Here is a 19960-nt window from a genome sequence, read left to right as displayed (position 1 = left end):
GTGATGATAAAACCATTAAACACCTCTTCCTGTAAGTGTCCATGCCACATGTCTTATAAGGGGAAAATTTGTTAAAAATTTTGTTGAGCCTATTTTTTTCTCTTTACCTGCTTCTGTCAAGCCAGGCTCCCTTAGTTACCATGAGTCCAAATGTTCAGTGGTCATGTGATGTCTTAAACATTTAGATAATATATTTTAAGAAGGCTTTGTATATAAATGTGAATATGTAATATTATAAGGGCTAGTTTCTCTACTCTTTCCAAAACTAGAAGCAAGTACTGAGTACCACTGGAATGTTATGTTACCAGTGCTCCTATTTCTTGCAATTCAAGATATGAGCTCTTCAAAGTAGCACTGGTGTATGACTGACTATTGACTACCATGTTTTTATTTTATTTTTGTGGACGATAAGGACATATACCACTGTAGAGGGGAATGGAAATATTTCTTTGCCTGTTTGATAGTTTTAAAATACCATTTTTAAGCTTCTTGTAGCTTTATAATATTAAACACTATCCTGGAAGAGGTGCATTAGTGGGCAGAGCATTCAAAGGTGTATAACCAACCATAAAATCACCTGATTTTCCTCACCATCTGTCTCTGCAATTGATCACATTGTATGACTACTACCTGTGTGTTGTGTTTATGTGATTTGATATTTGAAATGTGTGCATTATTGGAATATATATGCTTCTTAAAGTAGCATTCTTTTAGCACCATTTGCAATAACCTTCCATTGTCTTCAATATTATAAACTTAGTATAAAAATTGACAGAGTGATCAATATATGGAGTACAAATTATTGTAAATCACAGAATAGATATCACCAACTCATTGACAGCGCTCCTGAATCGTTTATTAATATTTGATCCATAGTGTAGTAACTGAATATATTGTCTTGAGCAACAAAAATGAACACGTCAGATATAGAAAAAAATTGAAATACATCAAAATCAGATATAAGATTACTACAAAGATGTTAGCATTCAGCAATTGCAGAACGCACCACCAGGGTGGAATGCAGAAAGGTGAATCAGCTTGGAGAAACATATACATATATATGTATGCAGGGCCGGCTCCAGGCACCAGAGCAGCAAGGTGGTGCTTGGGGCCACCAACAGAAAGGGGCGGCACATCCGGCTCTTCCGGGACAAGTCCCTCAGTCCAGGGCCGGCTCCAGGCACCAGCATTCCAAGCTGGTGCTTGGGGCGGCACTCTGCAAGGGGCGGCAGTCCCTGTTTTGCCCCTAAGCAGCGCCGAATTGCCGCTGCTGGTGAGGGGGTGGGGCAGTCCGTGTGCCCTTAGGGCGGCAGGCGCGTTTCCGGTGGTGGCAATTTGGCAGCAGCAGCTTCTATGTTTAGCTGTCCACTGCGGCTTCAGCTAAATATAGAAGCTGCTGCGGAATTGCCGCCGCAGCGGAAACGCGCACCCCCCCCTGCGCTGCTTGGGGCGGGGAAAACTGTAGAGCCGGCCCTGCCTCAGTCCCTTTGGGAGGGAAGGACCTGCCGCTGAATTGCCGCGGAAGAATGAAACTCCATTGACATAGTATTTGCGGTCTCTGATTTTTATTTTTATTTTTATTTATTTATTTTGCTGCTTGGGGGGCAAAAACTCTGGAGTGGGCCCTATATGTATTTGTAGTTCATAATCAAGCATAGTAAATTTAAACAAAAAATTAATCACTAAATCCTTATAACTAATAAAGTCAGATTCAGTACAACAAAAATTCTTATTCCTTGTGTGTACCTCAGACGAATACATACATAATAGTGAGAAAACAGCATATTTACAGGCAGGCTTAACCATCCAGTGGAAATACCGGTCAATAATTCCACCAAGGAGATTCTGCAGTTATTGGTTAAGACTCTGAGCGCCGCTGTTCACCAGTAAGGGAGAGAAACGCGACGAGAGATCGAGTCAGTCCAACACTGCTATTACACAGCACTGAACGCAGACAGATCAGAAGCACATTCAATGGGTCTGGACTGAACATTGCAAAGGCAGATATTCGGAGGAACTGACTGGTTTGACTATCAACGTTACCGGAATCAGGGGGTCCAAATACAGAATCAAGACACGTTTCTTGACATAGATTCAGCGGCGTGTCCACATGAGCATGGGACTGGCAGAAACTCAAAGGCGCCGGCACTGCAAAGGGCGAGCCCTGTTCTGCTTTATGTTGGTTACCGTTTGGGAGGCAATTTCTGGACAGACTCGCTACTCGATTCCCGAGGAAATGCAGAAAGGCTCCATTGTGGGAAATTTCGCAAAGGATCTGGGTTTGGATATAAAGGAGCTCTCAGACCGCGGTGTCCGCATTGTATCAAAAGGTAGGACGCAATATTTTGCTTTAAATGTTAAGAGCGGACATTTAATCACAACGGAAAGAATAGACAGAGAGCAGATCTGTGGCCGGATGGAGAAGTGTCTGTTAACTTTTGAGATTATTGTTGAAGAAAAAATGAAGCTTTATAGAGTTGAAGTTGAAATCACAGATATTAATGACAATGCTCCTAACTTCCAGGCGGGAGAATGGGAAGTAAAAATCAGCGAGATAACTGCACCGGGATCGCGGTATCCCCTGCAGGAGGCGCAAGACCCAGATTTAGGGATAAATTCTCTCCAGAGCTACCACCTCAGCAGTAACAGGCATTTCTCCCTGGTCTTGCAAACCGGATCAGATGGAGTTAAATATGCAGAACTGGTGCTGGAAAAGTCTCTGGACCGCGAAGAACAAGCCATCCATGGCCTAATTCTCACAGCCACTGACGGGGGAGATCCAGTCAAGTCCGGCACTACACAAATCCGCGTTATTGTTCTCGATGCTAACGACAATGCACCAGTATTCAGTCAGCCCGTCTATAAAGTTAATGTTTTAGAAAATATGCCTGCGGGGTCCACGATGGTGACAGTGACAGCGACTGATCCGGATGAAGGAATACATCAAGAGGTAAAATACTCAATCAGAAAAATAGCTAATAAAGCTTCACAGATATTCCACTTGGATTCAACGACGGGAGAATTAATAGTAGTCGGGAACCTGGACTTTGAAGAAGCTGCGTTATATGAAATCCAGGTACAAGCCCATGACTGGGGAGGCCTCTTCGACACATGCAAAATTGTGATCGTTGTTAGCGATGTGAATGACAACGCTCCAGAATTGACAATCACGTCTCTCCTCAATTCGATTCCTGAGGACTCTCCCCCCGAGACTGTGATCGCCCTTTTAAATGTGCAAGATCTAGATTCCGGAGAGAACGGGAAGGTCACGTGCTCCATACCCAGCAACCTTCCCTTCCAGCTGAGGAAATCATTGGATAATTATTACAGTCTGGTGACAGACCGAGTCCTGGACAGGGAGCAGGTGGCAGCGTACAACATCACAGTGACCGCCACGGACAATGGGAATCCTCCTCTTTCTACAGCCACCACGATCCAACTCCGGATTTTAGACACGAATGACAACGCTCCCCTCTTCGATGAAACATCCTACACAACCTACGTCACTGAGAATAACCCGAGAGGAGCCTCCGTTTTGTCCCTGAAGGCGCATGACTACGACTTGGAGGACAACTCCCGAATCACTTACTCCATTACTGGAACTCAGATCCAGGAAGCTCCGCTCTCCTCCTCCATCTCCATTAACTCCGAGACTGGGGCTCTCTACGCTCTGCGCTCCTTCGATTACGAGCAGTTCCGGGAGATTCGGTTCCAAGTGCAGGCTCAGGATGGGGGTTCCCCACCTCTCAGCAGTAATGTCTCCGTCACTCTCTTTATACTGGATCAGAACGACAACAGCCCGCACATCTTACACCCCTCCTTTCCCACCGATGGCTCCACGGGAGTGGAGTTGGCCCCTCGCTCCTCCGAGCCGGGTTACTTGGTCACTAAGGTGGTGGCGGTGGATGCAGACTCCGGGCAGAACGCCTGGCTCTCCTACCAGCTGCTGAAGGCTACAGAGCCGGGGCTCTTCTCTGTGGGACTCCACAGCGGCGAGATCAGGACGGCGCGCTACTTTCTCGACAAAGATGCGCTCAAGCAAAGTCTGGTGGTTTTAGTGAAGGACAACGGGCAGCCCCCTCTCTCTGCCACGGCCACTGTGACGGTGGTGGTGGCTGACAGCATCCCCGAAATCCTCTCCGATTTAAGCAGCCTCTCAGCGCCTGCAGACTCCCAGTCCAGCCTCACCTTGTATTTGGTGATCGCTGTGGCTTCCGTTTCCTGCTTGTTCTTTACCTTTATCATAGTGTTAGTGGCCCTGAGGCTCCGCCGGTGGAGAAACTCGCAGCTGTTTGACTCCTCGAGTGTGACGTTCAGTGGAGTTCCCGACTCGCAGTTTGTGGGGCTCGATGGAGTCAGAGCTTTTCTTCACTCCTACTCACATGAGGTTTCTCTCACCACGGACTCCAGAAAGAGCCAGTTCAACTTTCCCCAATCGAAGTATGCAAATACTCTGACTAGTCAGCACTCTTGTGAGATAAAGGATCATATTCTAATTACTGAAGAGTTAGACAATAACAGGGATCAGACGTCCATTCAGGTCAGCTAATATATGTTTAACCTTGTGGTTTATATTTGTAAATGTAGCTACTTGTTAATCGCTAGAGAATTACCGAGTGCATCAAGTGTTTGGGGGCCTGTATTAGAGTGAATGTTGGGGGTCGGGGAGAGAGATAGACTCTCGGTTATACTAGGAGGGAGGGATAGCTCAGTGGTTTGAGTATTGGCCTGCTAAACCCAGCGTTGTGAATTCAATCCTTGAGGGGGCCACTTAGGGATCTGGGGCAAAAATTGGTCCTGCTAGTGAAGGCAGGGGGCTGGACTTGATGACCTTTCAAGGTCCCTTCCAGTTCTAGGCGATTGGTATATCTCCAATTATAAAAAAAGATGTTTTTCTTTTGAAGCTTTGATCATCCGAACCACTCTAGCATGCTATTCGGAATTGGTTTGGAGTCAGTGTTGTCCTCAGAGTATTGGACGGATATGTACATATAAATATATTTTATGTAATAATATTTACATTGTGAACCCATTTAGAAATCAGATTTCCTAATTCCCTTTTGCAGTTCTCATGAAACGGTGATTTATTCAAAACTTAAATCTGCCTTTAATCTGTGATGCTATATAAATTACCTTACGAGAGATATTACAAAGTAAGAAAATTTTCCTATATTTTTGGAAACATAGATTTTCAGAGAGAATAAGAATGTTACTGAAGGGCAAAATGTTTCAGTGACAGCACAGTTCTCAATTTTAACTTATTTTTATAAACCAGTGTATTTAGCTCCAAATATGATTTCGTCTGACTTTCCGTATTGCAAATAATGCAGGGTAGAAATGCATAATCATAAAGCTAAAGTTATGTAAATGTTGGATTAAGAAGAACAGACTATTTCAGGGATCAGCAACCTTTGGCATGCGGCCCCGCAGGGTAAGCACGGTGGCTGGCCAGGCTGGTTTGTTTACTTGCGGCAAATCGTGGCTATGCCGGCGGGAAGGCGGGGCTGAGGGATGTGCTGGCCACCGTTTCCTGCAGCCCTGGCGGGCACGTGCCAAAGGTCGCCAATCCTTGAATTATTTCAACATTCTTTTAATTTTCCTGCAATAATAATGTTATTTTGTTTTATAGTGGAGCCTTGAGAATTTGAGAGAAACTGATGACACATTACAGTAATATGTTTTTATAGCATGTAGTTAGCAGAGAAAAGATTCTATATGGGGTGTTGTAGCCCAGTTTATTCCAGTATATTAGATAGACAAGATGGGTTAAGTATTGTCTTTTATTAGGCCAACTTCCGTTGGTGAGAAAGACAAGCATTCAAGATTACACCGAACTCTTCTCGGTAAACTCCAGAGCTTGTATCTCTCACCAACAGAAGTTGGTCCAATAAAAAAAAAGATTCTAACATTTATTGTATTTTTATTAAAATAGTAATATATGTTTCTATAGCACATTGTTTAAGGCAATCAGAGAAAGGCTAACTCAAATATTTTTGTATAGTTGGCTTGTGATTGTACTTATGTTATTTGACGGTCTCCTTTGTGTTTGTATCACTGGGAAGACTTTGAATACATTGGCTCACTGGGACTCATTTCGCTTTTCCATTCTTGTTTAGTTTTTTTAATGTCTAGAAAACTATTAAAGTGTTCTTTAGCGCGGTTCTATGAGAGAAAAGGGCCTGATTTTTCATTATAGTTCAACTCAAGAGAAATTTTCTTAGTACTTTTTAGAAACAGTATTTGTATTGTGAGTGAGCAGATTACTTTCGAAGCATAGATAACCTAAAAGTCGGCTAACCGCGAAAATAGTTTTGCTCGTGAGTTTTGATTTATATTCGGAACCCCCAATCACTCATGGGTTTTAAAACTACTGTTTTCTGTCAAACGATTTGGAACTGTGTTTAGCAGCATCTCACCCATAGGAGTGTTTGCGGTTATGTGATTATTACATGGAAATTGTTGTTCTTGTACATATTCATTACACTGACACATATCAAGCTGTAGACCCACACATACACGCATATATATGCAAACAAAGGCAAAGAAATCTCAAGAATTGTAAGATTTACACTATCAATAAATAGACACACACACATCTATATCTATCTTTCTTTCTATCTATATTCAAAAAGCAGTTGTTTATACTTCACGGTAATGTTTTTACTATACTACATGTTTTGCATTTATACGCAAATTAGAAGAAAAAAAACCAGAAAACAAAAGAAGAAAACCTCCATGATTGTGAGTAGAACTGGAACGGTGCCTTGATAAAATCGCTGCTATTGCAGTTCTCCCGTTGAGACTCGGAGTGCCGCTGTTGGCCAATGCGGAGCCAGGGCTGGAGCCGGAGATCCATCCGAGCCTCCTGCGCTGCTATTGCTCCGTCACACAGCGCAGATCGCAGAGGAAATAGCAGAGAGACCTTCACAGTCCGGCTGAGAAAAGGGAACGGCCGTTAGAACACACTATACCGGAATGTTTACCCCTCTGACGCGGATTCCTTTGCCCTGATGGGATTTGTAAACATCTGATGTAACCAAAACAAACAAGGAAAGGAGAGAGGAAATCTGACAGGGGCCGGGATGGAAATCAGGCGCCGAGAGCCGAGCCGGGCAGTCACACGGCAGGTACTGTTGTTTCCCTTCTTATTGTCTTTGTTCTGCCGGGTGGTCTCGGAGCAGATTCGTTTTTCCCTACCTGAGGAAATGGCCAAAGGTTCCCTTGTGGGGAATCTCGCCAAGGATTTGGGATTAAATACCAGAGAATTGCAGCAGCGGAAGCTCCGTGTCAGTTCGGAAAAGCAATATTTCAGTGTGAATGGGGAAAATGGCAACCTGTATGTGAATGGCAGGATAGACCGGGAGGAGATATGCGGGGAGACACCCGTTTGTGTCCTGACACTCGAAACGGTGGTGGAAAATCCTTTGAATGTTTTCCATGTGAATGTAGCAATCCAGGACATAAATGATAACGCCCCGCGGTTCATCAAGAGTAACACTGAACTAGAAATCAATGAGTTAGCACTGCCAGGTACGCGATTTCCCATACGACGAGCGCAAGATCCAGATACGGGGATCAACTCAGTGCAGAGTTACCAGCTCAGCAAGAGCCCGCATTTTACCCTGGCTGTAAAGGAGAGCCCGGATGGAAATAAATACCCAGAATTAGTGCTGGAAAAATCTTTGGATCGCGAAAAGCAAAACTCTCATCACTTGATCCTGACGGCCGTGGATGGCGGAGATCCAGTCAGATCCGGCACTGCTCAGATTATGGTTAATGTCACTGATGCCAATGACAATCCCCCCGTATTTACTCAGGAGATCTACAAAGTTAGTGTGAGGGAAAACCTGCCTCGGGGCTCCTTAGTGCTTCAGGTGAAAGCCGCTGATAAGGATGAAGGGTTATATGCCCAAATCACATACTCATTCAGCAACGCGAAGGAAAATGCTCGTACAGTATTTCATTTAGATCCTGAGAACGGAAGAATTACAAATAGAGAGTATTTGGATTTTGAAGAAACAAACACATACATGCTGGAAGTAGAAGCCAGGGATGGGGGTGGACAAACTGCTCACAGCAAAATTCAAATAGAAATTTTTGACGAGAACGACAACGCCCCGGAAGTGACATTCACATCCGTGTCCAGCCAAATACCGGAAGATTCAGTGCGCGGGACAGTGATAGCTCTGATCAAAGCCCATGACCGAGATACCGGAGAAAACGGACAGGTCATCTGTTACATTCCAAAGAGTCTGCCATTTACAATAGTGTCCTCCTCTCGCAATTATTATAAAATCGTCTTGGAATCTTCTCTGGACAGGGAAAGGACCCCGGAGTACAATATCACAATCACCGCCACAGACAAAGGCTCTCCCCCTCTCTCTACCCAGAAAACCATCCTGTTGCAGATCTCGGATATCAATGACAACGCTCCTGTCTTTGAGAAAACTTCCTACACCGCCTATGTGCCAGAGAACAATCCCTCGGGGGCCTCAATTTTCAGTGTAGAAGCCTCAGACCGGGATCTGGACCGGAACGCCCGAGTCACTTACTCCATCCTGAGCAGCAACCTCCAGGAGGTGCCTCTCTCCTCCTACATCTCCATTAACTCCCAGACCGGAGCTATCTATGCCCAGCGCTCCTTCGACTACGAGCAGTTCCGGGAGTTTGAGGTGCAAGTGAAGGCCCAAGACGGCGGGTCGCCGCCTCTCAGCAGCAATGTCACCGTCAGAGTGTTTATTCTGGATCAGAATGATAACGCCCCTCGCATCCTGTACCCTTCCCTGGGAGCCGATGGCTCCGCCTTGTTCGAGATGGTCCCTCGCTCGGCCGAGGCAGGTTATCTGATGACTAAGGTGGTGGCGGTGGATGCTGACTCAGGACACAATGCCTGGCTCTCCTACCATCTGCTCCAGGCCACGGAACCGACGCTGTTCAGCATGGGGCTGCACACCGGGGAGATCCGGACAGCCCGCGCCTTTGCGGACAGAGATGCTGTGAAGCACAGGCTGGTCACCCTGGTGAAGGATAACGGACAGCCGCCTCTGTCAGCCACAGTGACTCTCAACCTGGTGTTTGCTGAGAACTTCCAAGAGGCTCTTCCGGAAATGAGCGACCAATCGGGTGACTCGGAATCTCAGTCTGGCTTTACTATTATTTTGGTGATAGCTCTAGCTTTGATCTCATTTTTGTTTCTCCTGACAGTTTCACTGGCCATTGTTATGAAATTGAGAACGTCAAGGAAACCCAAATTACTTCAGTGTTTTGGTCCTGAGCCTTATTCCAAGACTGGCTCGGTATTTCCACCCAACTATGAAGATGGTACTTTGCCTTATTCCTATCAGCTGTGTTTGTCCTCAGACGCTAGGAAGAGTGATTTCACTTTCCTGAAATCTAATGTGCAGGTGGACGGGAATATTCTGAGCAGTGACAGCGGAGGGACGCTGTTTATGGGTAATGGAACTAGCAGCTTACATGGTGGGACAGAGACTGCTGGGGAGGTGAGTTTCTGTTTTGATGCCTCATATGCTATCTTATAGAGGGTACGCAGTCATTGTGAAATACTGCCTTAATGTGTTTAGGCTTTTCTTTTGCGCCATTGCCTTAGTATTTGCGGTCTCAGAATTTGTTCTCAGATGCATGACAGCGAAAGTTATCCCCATTTTAAGGATAAGGCTTACCACAGTGGGGATAAGGCATGTCAGAGAGGAATTCTGCGATTGAGCACAAGATAAAACTCAAATGTTCTAAGGCCCTATACACTTGCTTAATTGCAAATCCATTCGGTCTTTGCAAAGAGCATATTTTGTCTCATTTGAAAATATTTGAATTAAATAAGTGAATTATTATTATATACCTGCTCGCCAGTATGATGTGCTTCTGCTAACGACAGAGAAAAATAGGACAGCCTTTTGATTTTAATATGTAAATTTTCATTAATACTCTTCAATATGCTTCTTTTGAACTGCTCTTTGTTAGAAGTGCCAAAAGTTTTGAAGTTGTTATAATTGCAAATATAGAAAGTGCGCTTATGGTTTGGCCAATGTCTTGCCTCTTTCTCGTGAATTTTATAGCATGATATTGGGATATGGTATCATATAACGCTATTTTTTTATTATGACTTTGTTATTCACCGGTGGGAGAGCGATGAGGAAATTTTGCAGGTCATCTTAAATAAGTGATAATATAACCTTAATATGTTACCATAATGTGTTCTGGATATGGCACATCATTTACATGGAGGAAAGTGTTTTACAAATATCTGAGCGATTAAAAACCATTGTAGGATTATTTGTCTGCCTTTATCTGCACTTGTCACACCAAGTTCTGTTAGCTACCGTGAATCCAAATATTTAGGGGATATAGGGAGCCATAAATATTCGTAAAATGATATTAAAAAGCCTTTTTATACATTGAACTGGCATTTTGGGGGGAACGGCTCTCTGCACTTTCCAGAGCCCAGAGCCCTCCTAAGCAAGTGCTGAGTCCACTGGGAATGTTAAACTCCTTTGCAATAGCGTAGATCTACTTATAGCCCTTCAGGATCTAGAGATATGGACCCAACTGTCCCTGAGTTATGACCGAACTGAATACTAGCTACCATGAGTCTCGGAACAGTTTAAATATTTCAAGGTAGGGGAAGGCGCATAGTCCATAATTTCCTTGGAAAGTGTATAGTTCAAAATTTCAGATTCTTGAAGCATTTTAGCGGTTTGGAATGTTAGAAAATTTCCTGGAGGGGGTGTAGCAGTGGCCAGGGTGCAGCTGAAGTGGTCAAATATGCATGACAAGTTGAAGGGGGGAGGGATAGCTCAGTGGTTTGAGCATTGGCCTGCTAAACCCAGGGTTGTGAGCTCAATCCTTGAGGAGGCCACTTAGGAATCTGGGGCAAAAATTGGTCCTGCTAGTGAAGGCAGGGGGCTGGCTTCAATGACCTTTCAAGGTCCCTTCCAGTTCTAGGAGACTGGTATATCTCCTATTATTACCTTTTTAAGACTCGTGTGATTTTATTAACCATATTGCTCTGCAATTTATCAAATTGATATTAACATCACATATATACCTGTCTGTATATGTGGTTTGGCTGTGTACATACATGCACTCGTGTAACCTTTCATATTTTGACTTTATATATATTCCTCTCGTGGCAGTTTTTCCAGGAAGCTAACAGCCTCCTATTGTAATAGCTATTATAAAACTGAATGTGAAACTTTATTGTATAATTTTTGTATCACCCTTTTGACGAGCCCACCCAAAGATAGCGCTCGTATGGCTCCCATATTTCTATGTCATCAAATGAGCTGATAATGAATATAGTGAATTAATGACAAACTTGACTTAGTCAAAATATCTGAAATGTGAACAAAATATTATTTCATGCGACAGATGTACATGTCAGGTATAAGGTTACTAAACGAAGATATCAGTATATTACAACTATACAGTTATTGAGAGAAAGTCTCATAAAATTCACAGTTAGATTGAAGTGCCATATATAAAGAGAGCAATAACTCTGGCAAAATCGATGTATGTGTAATTCATAGAAATATTAAAATTACAAATATATATCAGTAACTCTATATAAGAAATACAGTCAGATTAGCCTCCGACAACAATTTATTTGTTTTCTGGGGATATATAGGAATCCCCTATTTCCCTACAAAACAGAACGTAGCATATTTTAAAAGACTAGGTGTCAAATATAAATACCAATGTACACACTCAACCACAGAGCTACTGCAGTAATTGGTTGAGACTCTGAGCGCCGCTGTTCACCAATCAGGGAGAGAAACGCGAAGAGAGATCCAGCCAGCCCAGCGCCGCTGTTACACAGCACAAACACACAGATCACACTCTCACTCCCCGAATATCTCTGGACTAAGCATTAATGGACGATACTGGCTGAAATTGGCTCCTGATTTGATACCCGATATCTTCGGAAATATTTGACCAAAGATAAAATCCAAACAGAGAAATTCCCTGACAGAGAATCGGCGGCGCTACATCAGCAAGGAAATGACTCATGCACAAAAGCTCCGGCATTGTACAGCGCGAGTCCTATTCTGCATTATATCGATTGCCGTTTCGGAAGCAGTTTCTGGGCAGATTCGCTATTCGATTCCTGAGGAAATGCAGAAAGGCTCTTCCCTGGGGAACATCGCAAAGGACCTGGGTCTGGATGTAGAGCAGCTCTCAGACCGCGCCGTTCGCATTCTTTCCAGAGGTAGGACACAGTATTTTGCTTTGAATTTTAAGAGCGGCCATTTGTACATCACCGAAAGGATAGACCGAGAAGAAATGTGTGGTGGGATGGAAATGTGTCTGTTAAATTGTGAGGTTATAGTGGAGGATAAAATGAAACTTTTTCCGGTCGAAGTTGAAATCACAGATATTAATGATAATGCTCCCAGCTTCCGGTCAGAAGAATTCGATTTAAAAATCAGTGAAACAACAGCGCCAGGATCACGGTTTTCTGTGCGTCAGGCAGAGGATCCGGATATGGGACTAAATTCCATCCAGAGCTACCAACTCAGCAGTAACACGCATTTCTTACTGGATGTAGAAACGCGATCGGATGGGGTAAAATACGCCGAACTGGTGCTGGAAAAGTCTCTAGACCGGGAAGAACAAGCCGTTCACAATTTAATCCTCACAGCCACTGACGGGGGAGATCCAGTCAGATCCGGCACTGCGCAAATCAGCGTTATTGTTCTGGATTCTAATGACAATGCGCCAGTTTTTAGCCAGCCTATCTACAAAGTGAGCGTTTGGGAAAATGTGCCTGAAGGTTCCACGGTTGTTACAGTAAAAGCCACTGACCTGGATGAAGGAGTCAACAAAGAGGTGAAATACTCTTTCCAAAAAATCACAGACAAAGCTTCCAAAAAACTTCAACTGAATTCGAACACGGGAGATGTAACTATTGTGGGAAATTTGGACTTTGAGGAAACTGCATTATATGAAATTGAGGTACAAGCTCATGACGGGGGAGGCCTTTTTGACAGATCCAAAATTGTAATCGTTGTTAGCGATGTGAATGATAACACTCCGGAAATCTCTCTCAGGTCCCTTATCAGCTCGATCCCCGAGGACTCTCCCCCCGGGACTGTGATCGCCCTTTTAAATGTGCAAGATGCAGATTCAGGAGAGAACGGGGAGGTCACGTGCTCCATACCCAGCAACCTCCCCTTCCAGCTGAAGAAACCCTTCGATAATTATTACAGTCTGGTAACAGACCGAGCCCTGGACAGGGAGCAGGTGGCAGCGTACAACATCACAGTGACCGCCACGGACAATGGGACTCCTCCTCTTTCTACAGCCACCACGATCCAACTCCGGATTTTAGACACGAACGACAACGCTCCCCTCTTCGATGAAACATCCTACACCGCCTACGTCACTGAGAATAACCCGAGAGGAGCCTCCGTTTTCTCTCTGAGGGCGAGTGACCACGACGAAGGGGAGAACGCCAGAGTCACCTACTCTGTTACCGAAGGTCAGATCCAGGAAGCTCCGCTCTCTTCCTCCATCTCCATTAACTCCGAGACCGGGGCTCTCTACGCTCTGCGCTCCTTCGATTACGAGCAGTTCCGGGAGATTCGGTTCCAAGTGCAGGCTCAAGATGGGGGTTCCCCACCTCTCAGCAGTAATGTCTCCGTCACTCTCTTTATACTGGATCAGAATGACAACAGCCCGCACATCTTACACCCCTCCTTTCCCACCGATGGCTCCACGGGAGTGGAGTTGGCCCCTCGCTCCTCCGAGCCGGGTTACCTGGTCACTAAGGTGGTGGCGGTGGATGCAGACTCCGGGCAGAACGCCTGGCTCTCCTACCAGCTGCTGAAGGCTACAGAGCCGGGGCTCTTCTCTGTGGGACTCCACAGCGGCGAGATCAGGACGGCGCGCTACTTCCTCGACAAAGATGCGCTCAAGCAAAGTCTGGTGGTTTTAGTGAAGGACAACGGGCAGCCTCCTCTCTCTGCCACGGCCACTGTGACGGTGGTGGTGGCTGACAGCATCCCCGAAATCCTCTCCGATTTAAGCAGCCTCTCAGCTCCTGCAGACCCCCAGTCCAGCCTCACCTTGTATTTGGTGATCGCAGTGGCTTCCGTTTCCTGCTTGTTCTTTACCTTTATCATAGTGTTAGTGTCCCTGAGGCTCCGCCGGTGGAGAAACTCGCAGCTGTTTGACTCCTCGAGTGTGACTTTCAGTGGAGTTCCCGTCTCGCAGTTTGTGGGGCTCGATGGAGTCAGAGCTTTTCTTCACTCCTACTCACATGAGGTTTCTCTCACCACGGACTCCAGAAAGAGCCAGTTCAACTTTCCTCAATCAAACTATGCAAATACTGTGACCAGTGATCAGACTTGTGACATAAAGGATCCTATTCTAGTTACTGAAGAATTAAACATTAGTAACGGGGATCAGACTTCGGTTCAGGTGAGCTAATATTTTTGGCGCTATTTTATGGTCTAAATTCATTTTGTGGAGCCAGTAAAGGCACTTGTAATTCATTTGGAATTAGATTAGGTGGTATTGTAACCAGCGGAGTATTTGGTCAAAACATATAAATAAAATGTGTGTGTGTACTCTAATGTTTGTACCGAGCTATACAGAAGAGATATTCTAAATCACTTTATCAATTCCGATCAAATAGCGATTGATATAAAATCTGGCACTACCTTTGTCTATTTTTGGTGAAGTGGACCTATAATTATAGCTACATTTATCTGTCATTGGTGCAGGGATATTTCAAGATTTTTTTTCATTGCATCATAGGATAGATTTTGAGCACACGGGTTTATTAGAACAAATTTTAACTTCCCAGAGATGCTTGAAATTTGAGACACGTGAGGGTATGACTGGCAACCTTTAACTGTGTTTCTTTAGGGCTGTTCTATAGGAGAACTTTGTCTAGTGCGTACTTACAGTTCAGTTTATGAACCTGGAACCTTTTCTTAGTTGATTTAGAAATACATTCTGTGAGTGGACAGCTTTTTGAAGAAAAAAATAATCTAAAAAGGACAATAAGGCTCTAAGTGTAAGAACATTGTTTCGCTGAAGTTTTCTTTGAGGTTTAGAGCCCGCGGCCGCTCATGTCATTCTCGTATTAAAAATATTGTCTTGTGTCCAACAATAGGTAAGTATCTTTGGGTGTATTTCAGGTATGTGGTAGATTTGATTCTTTAAATAGAAATTGTTATAAATGTTGGAAAGTATATTCATATATACATACACACATACATACAGATATATATTTAAAAAATCAGACCCACCACGTGCACACATATGGCACAGAAAACTAAGGCCTGGCACTATCCACAGATGGATAGAAACACGTGTGCATACGCAAATAGCACTCACGGCTATTTTTTATTTTTATTTATTATTATTAATTTATTGTTTACATCTATTCTGTGATTCACTTGTTTACAATTAGGGGAAATCATTTAAAATGCTCTACATATAGAATACATTATAAGCAGAAAAGAAAATCGCCCATGGTAGTCACTTGACCTGTACCAACACCTGAATAAGATCACTGCTATTGCAGTTCTCCCGTTGAGACTCGGAGTGCCGCTGTTGGCCAATGCGGAGCCAGGGCTGGAGCCGGAGATCCACCGGAGCCTCCGGCAGAGCTATTGCTCCGTCACACAGCGCAGATCGGAGACAGCATAGCAAAGAAACCTTCACACGCCGGCTGAGAAACGAGAACGTCCTCAGAGCTCTCATAATCAACAGGCAATCCAGATTCTGTCTGCGATACGTTACCGCTCACTTCCTCCTTTCTAATGTAATGAAAACGAAGAAAAAGAAACAGGAAGAAGAGAGGAATTCTGACGGGCACTGGGATGGAAATCAGACACAGAGAGCCGGGCTGGGCAATGACACGGCAAGTACTGCTGTTTCCTTTCTTATTGTCTTTGTTCTGTCGGGCGGTCTCGGAGCAGATTCGTTATTCGATTCCCGAGGAAATGGCCAAAGGTTCCCTTGTGGGGAATCTCGCCAAGGATTTGGGGCTGAGTGTGAGAGAACTGCCGAACAGGAAGCTCCGTGTTGTCTCTGCAGCTAAAAAGCAATACTTCAGCGTCAATGGAGAAAATGGCAACGTCTATGTGAATGACAGGATAGACCGGGAGGAGATATGCGGGACATCTCAACTCTGCGTCATAAATTTCGAAACTGTGCTGGAAAATCCCTTGAATGTTTTCCACATAAATGTCGCGATCCAGGACATTAACGACAATGCCCCGCTTTTCCTAAAAGACAGCATCGATCTACAAATCAGTGAATCCAGTTTGCCTGGGGCTCGATTTCTCCTTGAATATGCTGAAGATCCTGATTTTGGGATAAACTCTCTACAGAGTTATCAATTGAGTCCCAATCAGTATTTTATCCTGGAAGTCAAAGAGAGCCAGGATGGAAATAAATATGCAGATTTAGTGCTGCAAAAATCACTGGACCGGGAAAGCCAGCGCAGCCTTCACTTGATCCTCACGGCTGTGGATGGGGGAGAGCCGCAGAGAACTGGGACCGCCCAGATATGGATTAATGTCACCGACGCCAATGACAACCCCCCCGTCTTCACTCAGGAGCTCTACAAAGTCAGCCTGAGGGAAAATGCACCGACCGGCTCCTTAGTGCTTCAGGTTAAAGCCACCGACAACGATGAAGGTTCAAATGCTCAGATCTGCTTCATGATTAGCAAGGTATCAGAAAAGACTCTTCAGAAATTCAGCTTGGACTCAGAAAATGGAAAAATCACAGTAAAGGAGCCTTTGGACTTTGAAGAGACACGTGACTACACCATGGCAGTAGAAGCAAAGGATGGAGGTGGACTAGTGACACACTGCAAAGTGGAAATAGAAGTTATTGATGAAAACGACAATGCCCCCGAAGTGACATTCACATCCGTGTCCAGTCCAGTCCCAGAAGATTCAGTACCTGGGACAGTGATAGCTCTGATTAGTGTTAATGATCTAGATTTTGGAGATAATGGAAAGGTCTCATGCCATTTAATGGATGATTTTCCGTTCACTATAAGGTCGTCTTCTAATAATTACTACAAGCTCCTCACAGACAGCCCCCTGGACAGAGAAAAGACCCCGGAGTACAATATCACAATCACAGCCACAGACAAAGGCACTCCCCCCCTCTCCACCCAGGAAACCATCCTGTTGCAGATCTCAGATATCAATGACAACGCCCCTGTCTTTGAGAAAACTTCCTACACCGCCTATGTGCCAGAGAACAATCCCTCGGGGGCCTCTATTTTCAGTGTAAAAGCCTCAGACCGGGATCTGGACCGGAACGCCCGAGTCACTTACTCCATCCTGAGCAGCAGCCTCCAGGAGGTGCCTCTCTCCTCCTACATCTCCATTAACTCCCAGACCGGAGCTATCTATGCCCAGCGCTCCTTCGACTACGAGCAATTCCGGGAGTTTGAAATGCAAGTGAAGGCCCAAGATGGCGGGTCCCCACCTCTCAGCAGCAATGTCACCGTCAGGGTGTTTATTCTGGATCAGAATGATAACGCCCCTCGCATCCTGTACCCTTCCCTGGGAGCCGATGGCTCCGCCTTGTTCGAAATGGTCCCTCGCTCGGCCGAGGCAGGTTATCTGGTGACTAAGGTGGTGGCGGTGGATGCTGACTCAGGACACAATGCCTGGCTCTCCTACCATCTGCTCCAGGCCACTGAACCGACGCTGTTCAGCATGGGGCTGCACACCGGGGAGATCCGGACAGCCCGCGCCTTTGCGGACAGAGATGCTGTGAAGCACAGGCTGGTCACCCTGGTGAAGGATAACGGGCAGCCGCCTCTCTCCACCACAGTGACACTCAACCTGGTGTTTGCCGAGAACTTCCAAGAGGCCCTTCCGGAAATGAGCGACCAATCGGGTGGCTCGACACCTCAGTCTGATTTACAGTTTTACTTGGTGTTGGCTTTAGCCCTGATCTCATTTTTATTCCTCCTGACAGTGACACTGGCCATTGTGATGAAACTGCGAAGGTCAAGGAAACCTAAATTACTTCAGTGTTTTGGTCCTTACCCTTATTCAAAGACCGGTTCCATGTTCCCACCCAACTATGAAGATGGTACTTTGCCTTATTCCTATCAGCTGTGTTTATCCTCAGACGCCAGGAAAAATGATTTCAATTTCCTGAAACCAAATGTCCAGGTAGCAGATAATATTCTGTGCAGTGAAAGCTCTGGAATGGTGTTTATGGGGAACGGATCTAGTAGTTTAAATGCTGAGACGCAGACTGCTGCGGAGGTGAGCTGGTGAATTTATAATTTCATATTCATCTTTGTTTGGAGATTTTAAAGTAACTCTTTCCAGCTTTAAGAAGTGTAGGAGGTCATTGTGAAATTGAGCTGTAGTGGTTTTTAGACTGTTCTGTGGTGCACAGAACTGGCATCTCTGAAACACTAATGAAGTTGTTTCCATAATTCTCCTGCATTTTAGAGTAGCTTTATTTTACCCATTTTGCTGGGGAGGAGCAGACGCACAATGGGAACAACTGTAAGATGTGAAAAGAAACGATTAAATTGCTTCTCTTGCAGTAGTCTTTGCTAAGAATTCGATAGGAATCTGATTAGTTAACATGGACACAAACATATCAAGATTCTATTGTTCCACCGATGTCCCACCTCTTAAATGTCCCTTATGTAACATGATTTTGTGGTGTGATATAAAAGTTTTAATGGCATAAGTTTGTGGTGGCTGAATTACTCAATAGGGGCAAAGCTATTAGAGCGTTATGCGGGTCATTCAAAGGAAGTTGTGATAAAACCATTACAACACCTCTACCTGCAGTCTGTTTGTGTCCATATCTTACAAGGGGGACATTTGTTTTACAAGTAATGTAGAGAATTTAAAAAAAAAATAATGGGACTCTTTTTCTTTGTAACTGCCTGTTCAAGTTAGGTTTCCATAGTTATCATGAGTCCAACTCTTCAGTAGGGGTGTGAATCCAGACACCTTTAACATTTAAATGATGCATTAAAAAGTCTTTGAATATAAATGTGGAAGTATAATCGTTAAGCTGTCAGGAATGGCTCAAAAGCCTGAGTACCAAACACAGGGCAAGGCTGTTAAGATGCAGGGCAAAAGCTTCTAACTGGTTGTGAGTTCTATATTTAGATTTCACCAACCAAATAACAAGTGTAAATTCCTCAAGCATCATTACAGTCTGAACATGGAGTCGCAGACAGTCCCCTGGGGTACTCTGGTCTGTCTTGCTACCTAGGTAAGCTTACCTCTGTAACAGATAGTTCCTTATCCCCAAAATCATAACAATATTCAGGTTACTCCCAGTTCCAAAGAACCAATCACTTACCCCAGGTCAATGGCACCATGGATCCTTACACTGCAGAAAGCACTTGTAGTCAGGCCTATAATAAATTAAGTAAAGATTTATTAAACAGATTTATTAAATTTTATTAAGAAAAAGAAATTAGAGAGTTATTTATAACATTAAAGCAGATAAACATGTGCCGACAAATGAGTTACAGTCTTAGGTTTCATAAGGTGATAGGAGCTGCTCTAATATGGAAGCTCTATATGTCCTTTAGGGATAACCTTGGCTAAGAAGCTGTGGATCCCTTACTTATTCTTAGAAATCTTGTCCTCCCAAAGTCCAACCTGCAAAGAGAGTCAGTTTCTTCTTGTTAGAGGTCTTTATACCCTTCCCCCAGAGTTCAAACTGATGGGAGGAGTGCACAGGAGGGAGGGATAGCTCAGTGGTTTGAGTATTGGTTTGCTAAACCCAGGCTTGTGAGTTCAGTTCTTGAGGGGGCTACTTAGGGATCTGGGGCAAAATCAGGACTTGGTCCTGCTAGTGAAGGCAGGGGGCTGGACTCAATAACTTTTCAGGGGCCCATCCAGTTCTATGAGATAGACATATCTCTGTGTATTTTTTTTTTAAGTGGGGAAGGATAACTCAGTGGTTTGAGCATTGG

At 44.5% G+C, this 19960-nt stretch overlaps 1 protein-coding gene across 27 annotated transcripts in view; it reads left to right on the top strand.

Annotated features, from left to right (window-relative positions):
• Window positions 1-19960, top strand: part of LOC123376084 (protocadherin gamma-A4-like) — a 360280-nt gene that overhangs the window by 258617 nt on the left and 81703 nt on the right. The window contains exon 1 of one of the 27 annotated variants that reach the window (XM_045027772.1): window positions 1919-4540. The exons of 21 other annotated variants lie outside the window; for them this stretch is intronic. In XM_045027772.1, coding sequence (XP_044883707.1) covers window positions 2111-4540 — 2430 coding nt within the window. In that variant the 5' untranslated portion in view covers window positions 1919-2110. Of the gene's footprint in view, window positions 1-1918; window positions 4541-6925; window positions 7128-7179; window positions 9501-12317; window positions 14437-15679; window positions 18273-19960 lie in introns of those variants that run through there. 5 more of the 27 variants (XM_045027806.1, XM_045027788.1, XM_045027793.1 and 2 more) reach the window with 5 other exon arrangements.

This window comes from Mauremys mutica, chromosome 8 (genome assembly GCF_020497125.1).
Source record: "Mauremys mutica isolate MM-2020 ecotype Southern chromosome 8, ASM2049712v1, whole genome shotgun sequence".
Taxonomy (NCBI): Eukaryota; Metazoa; Chordata; order Testudines; family Geoemydidae; genus Mauremys; species Mauremys mutica.
This window is presented reverse-complemented; position numbering and strand designations above follow the sequence as displayed.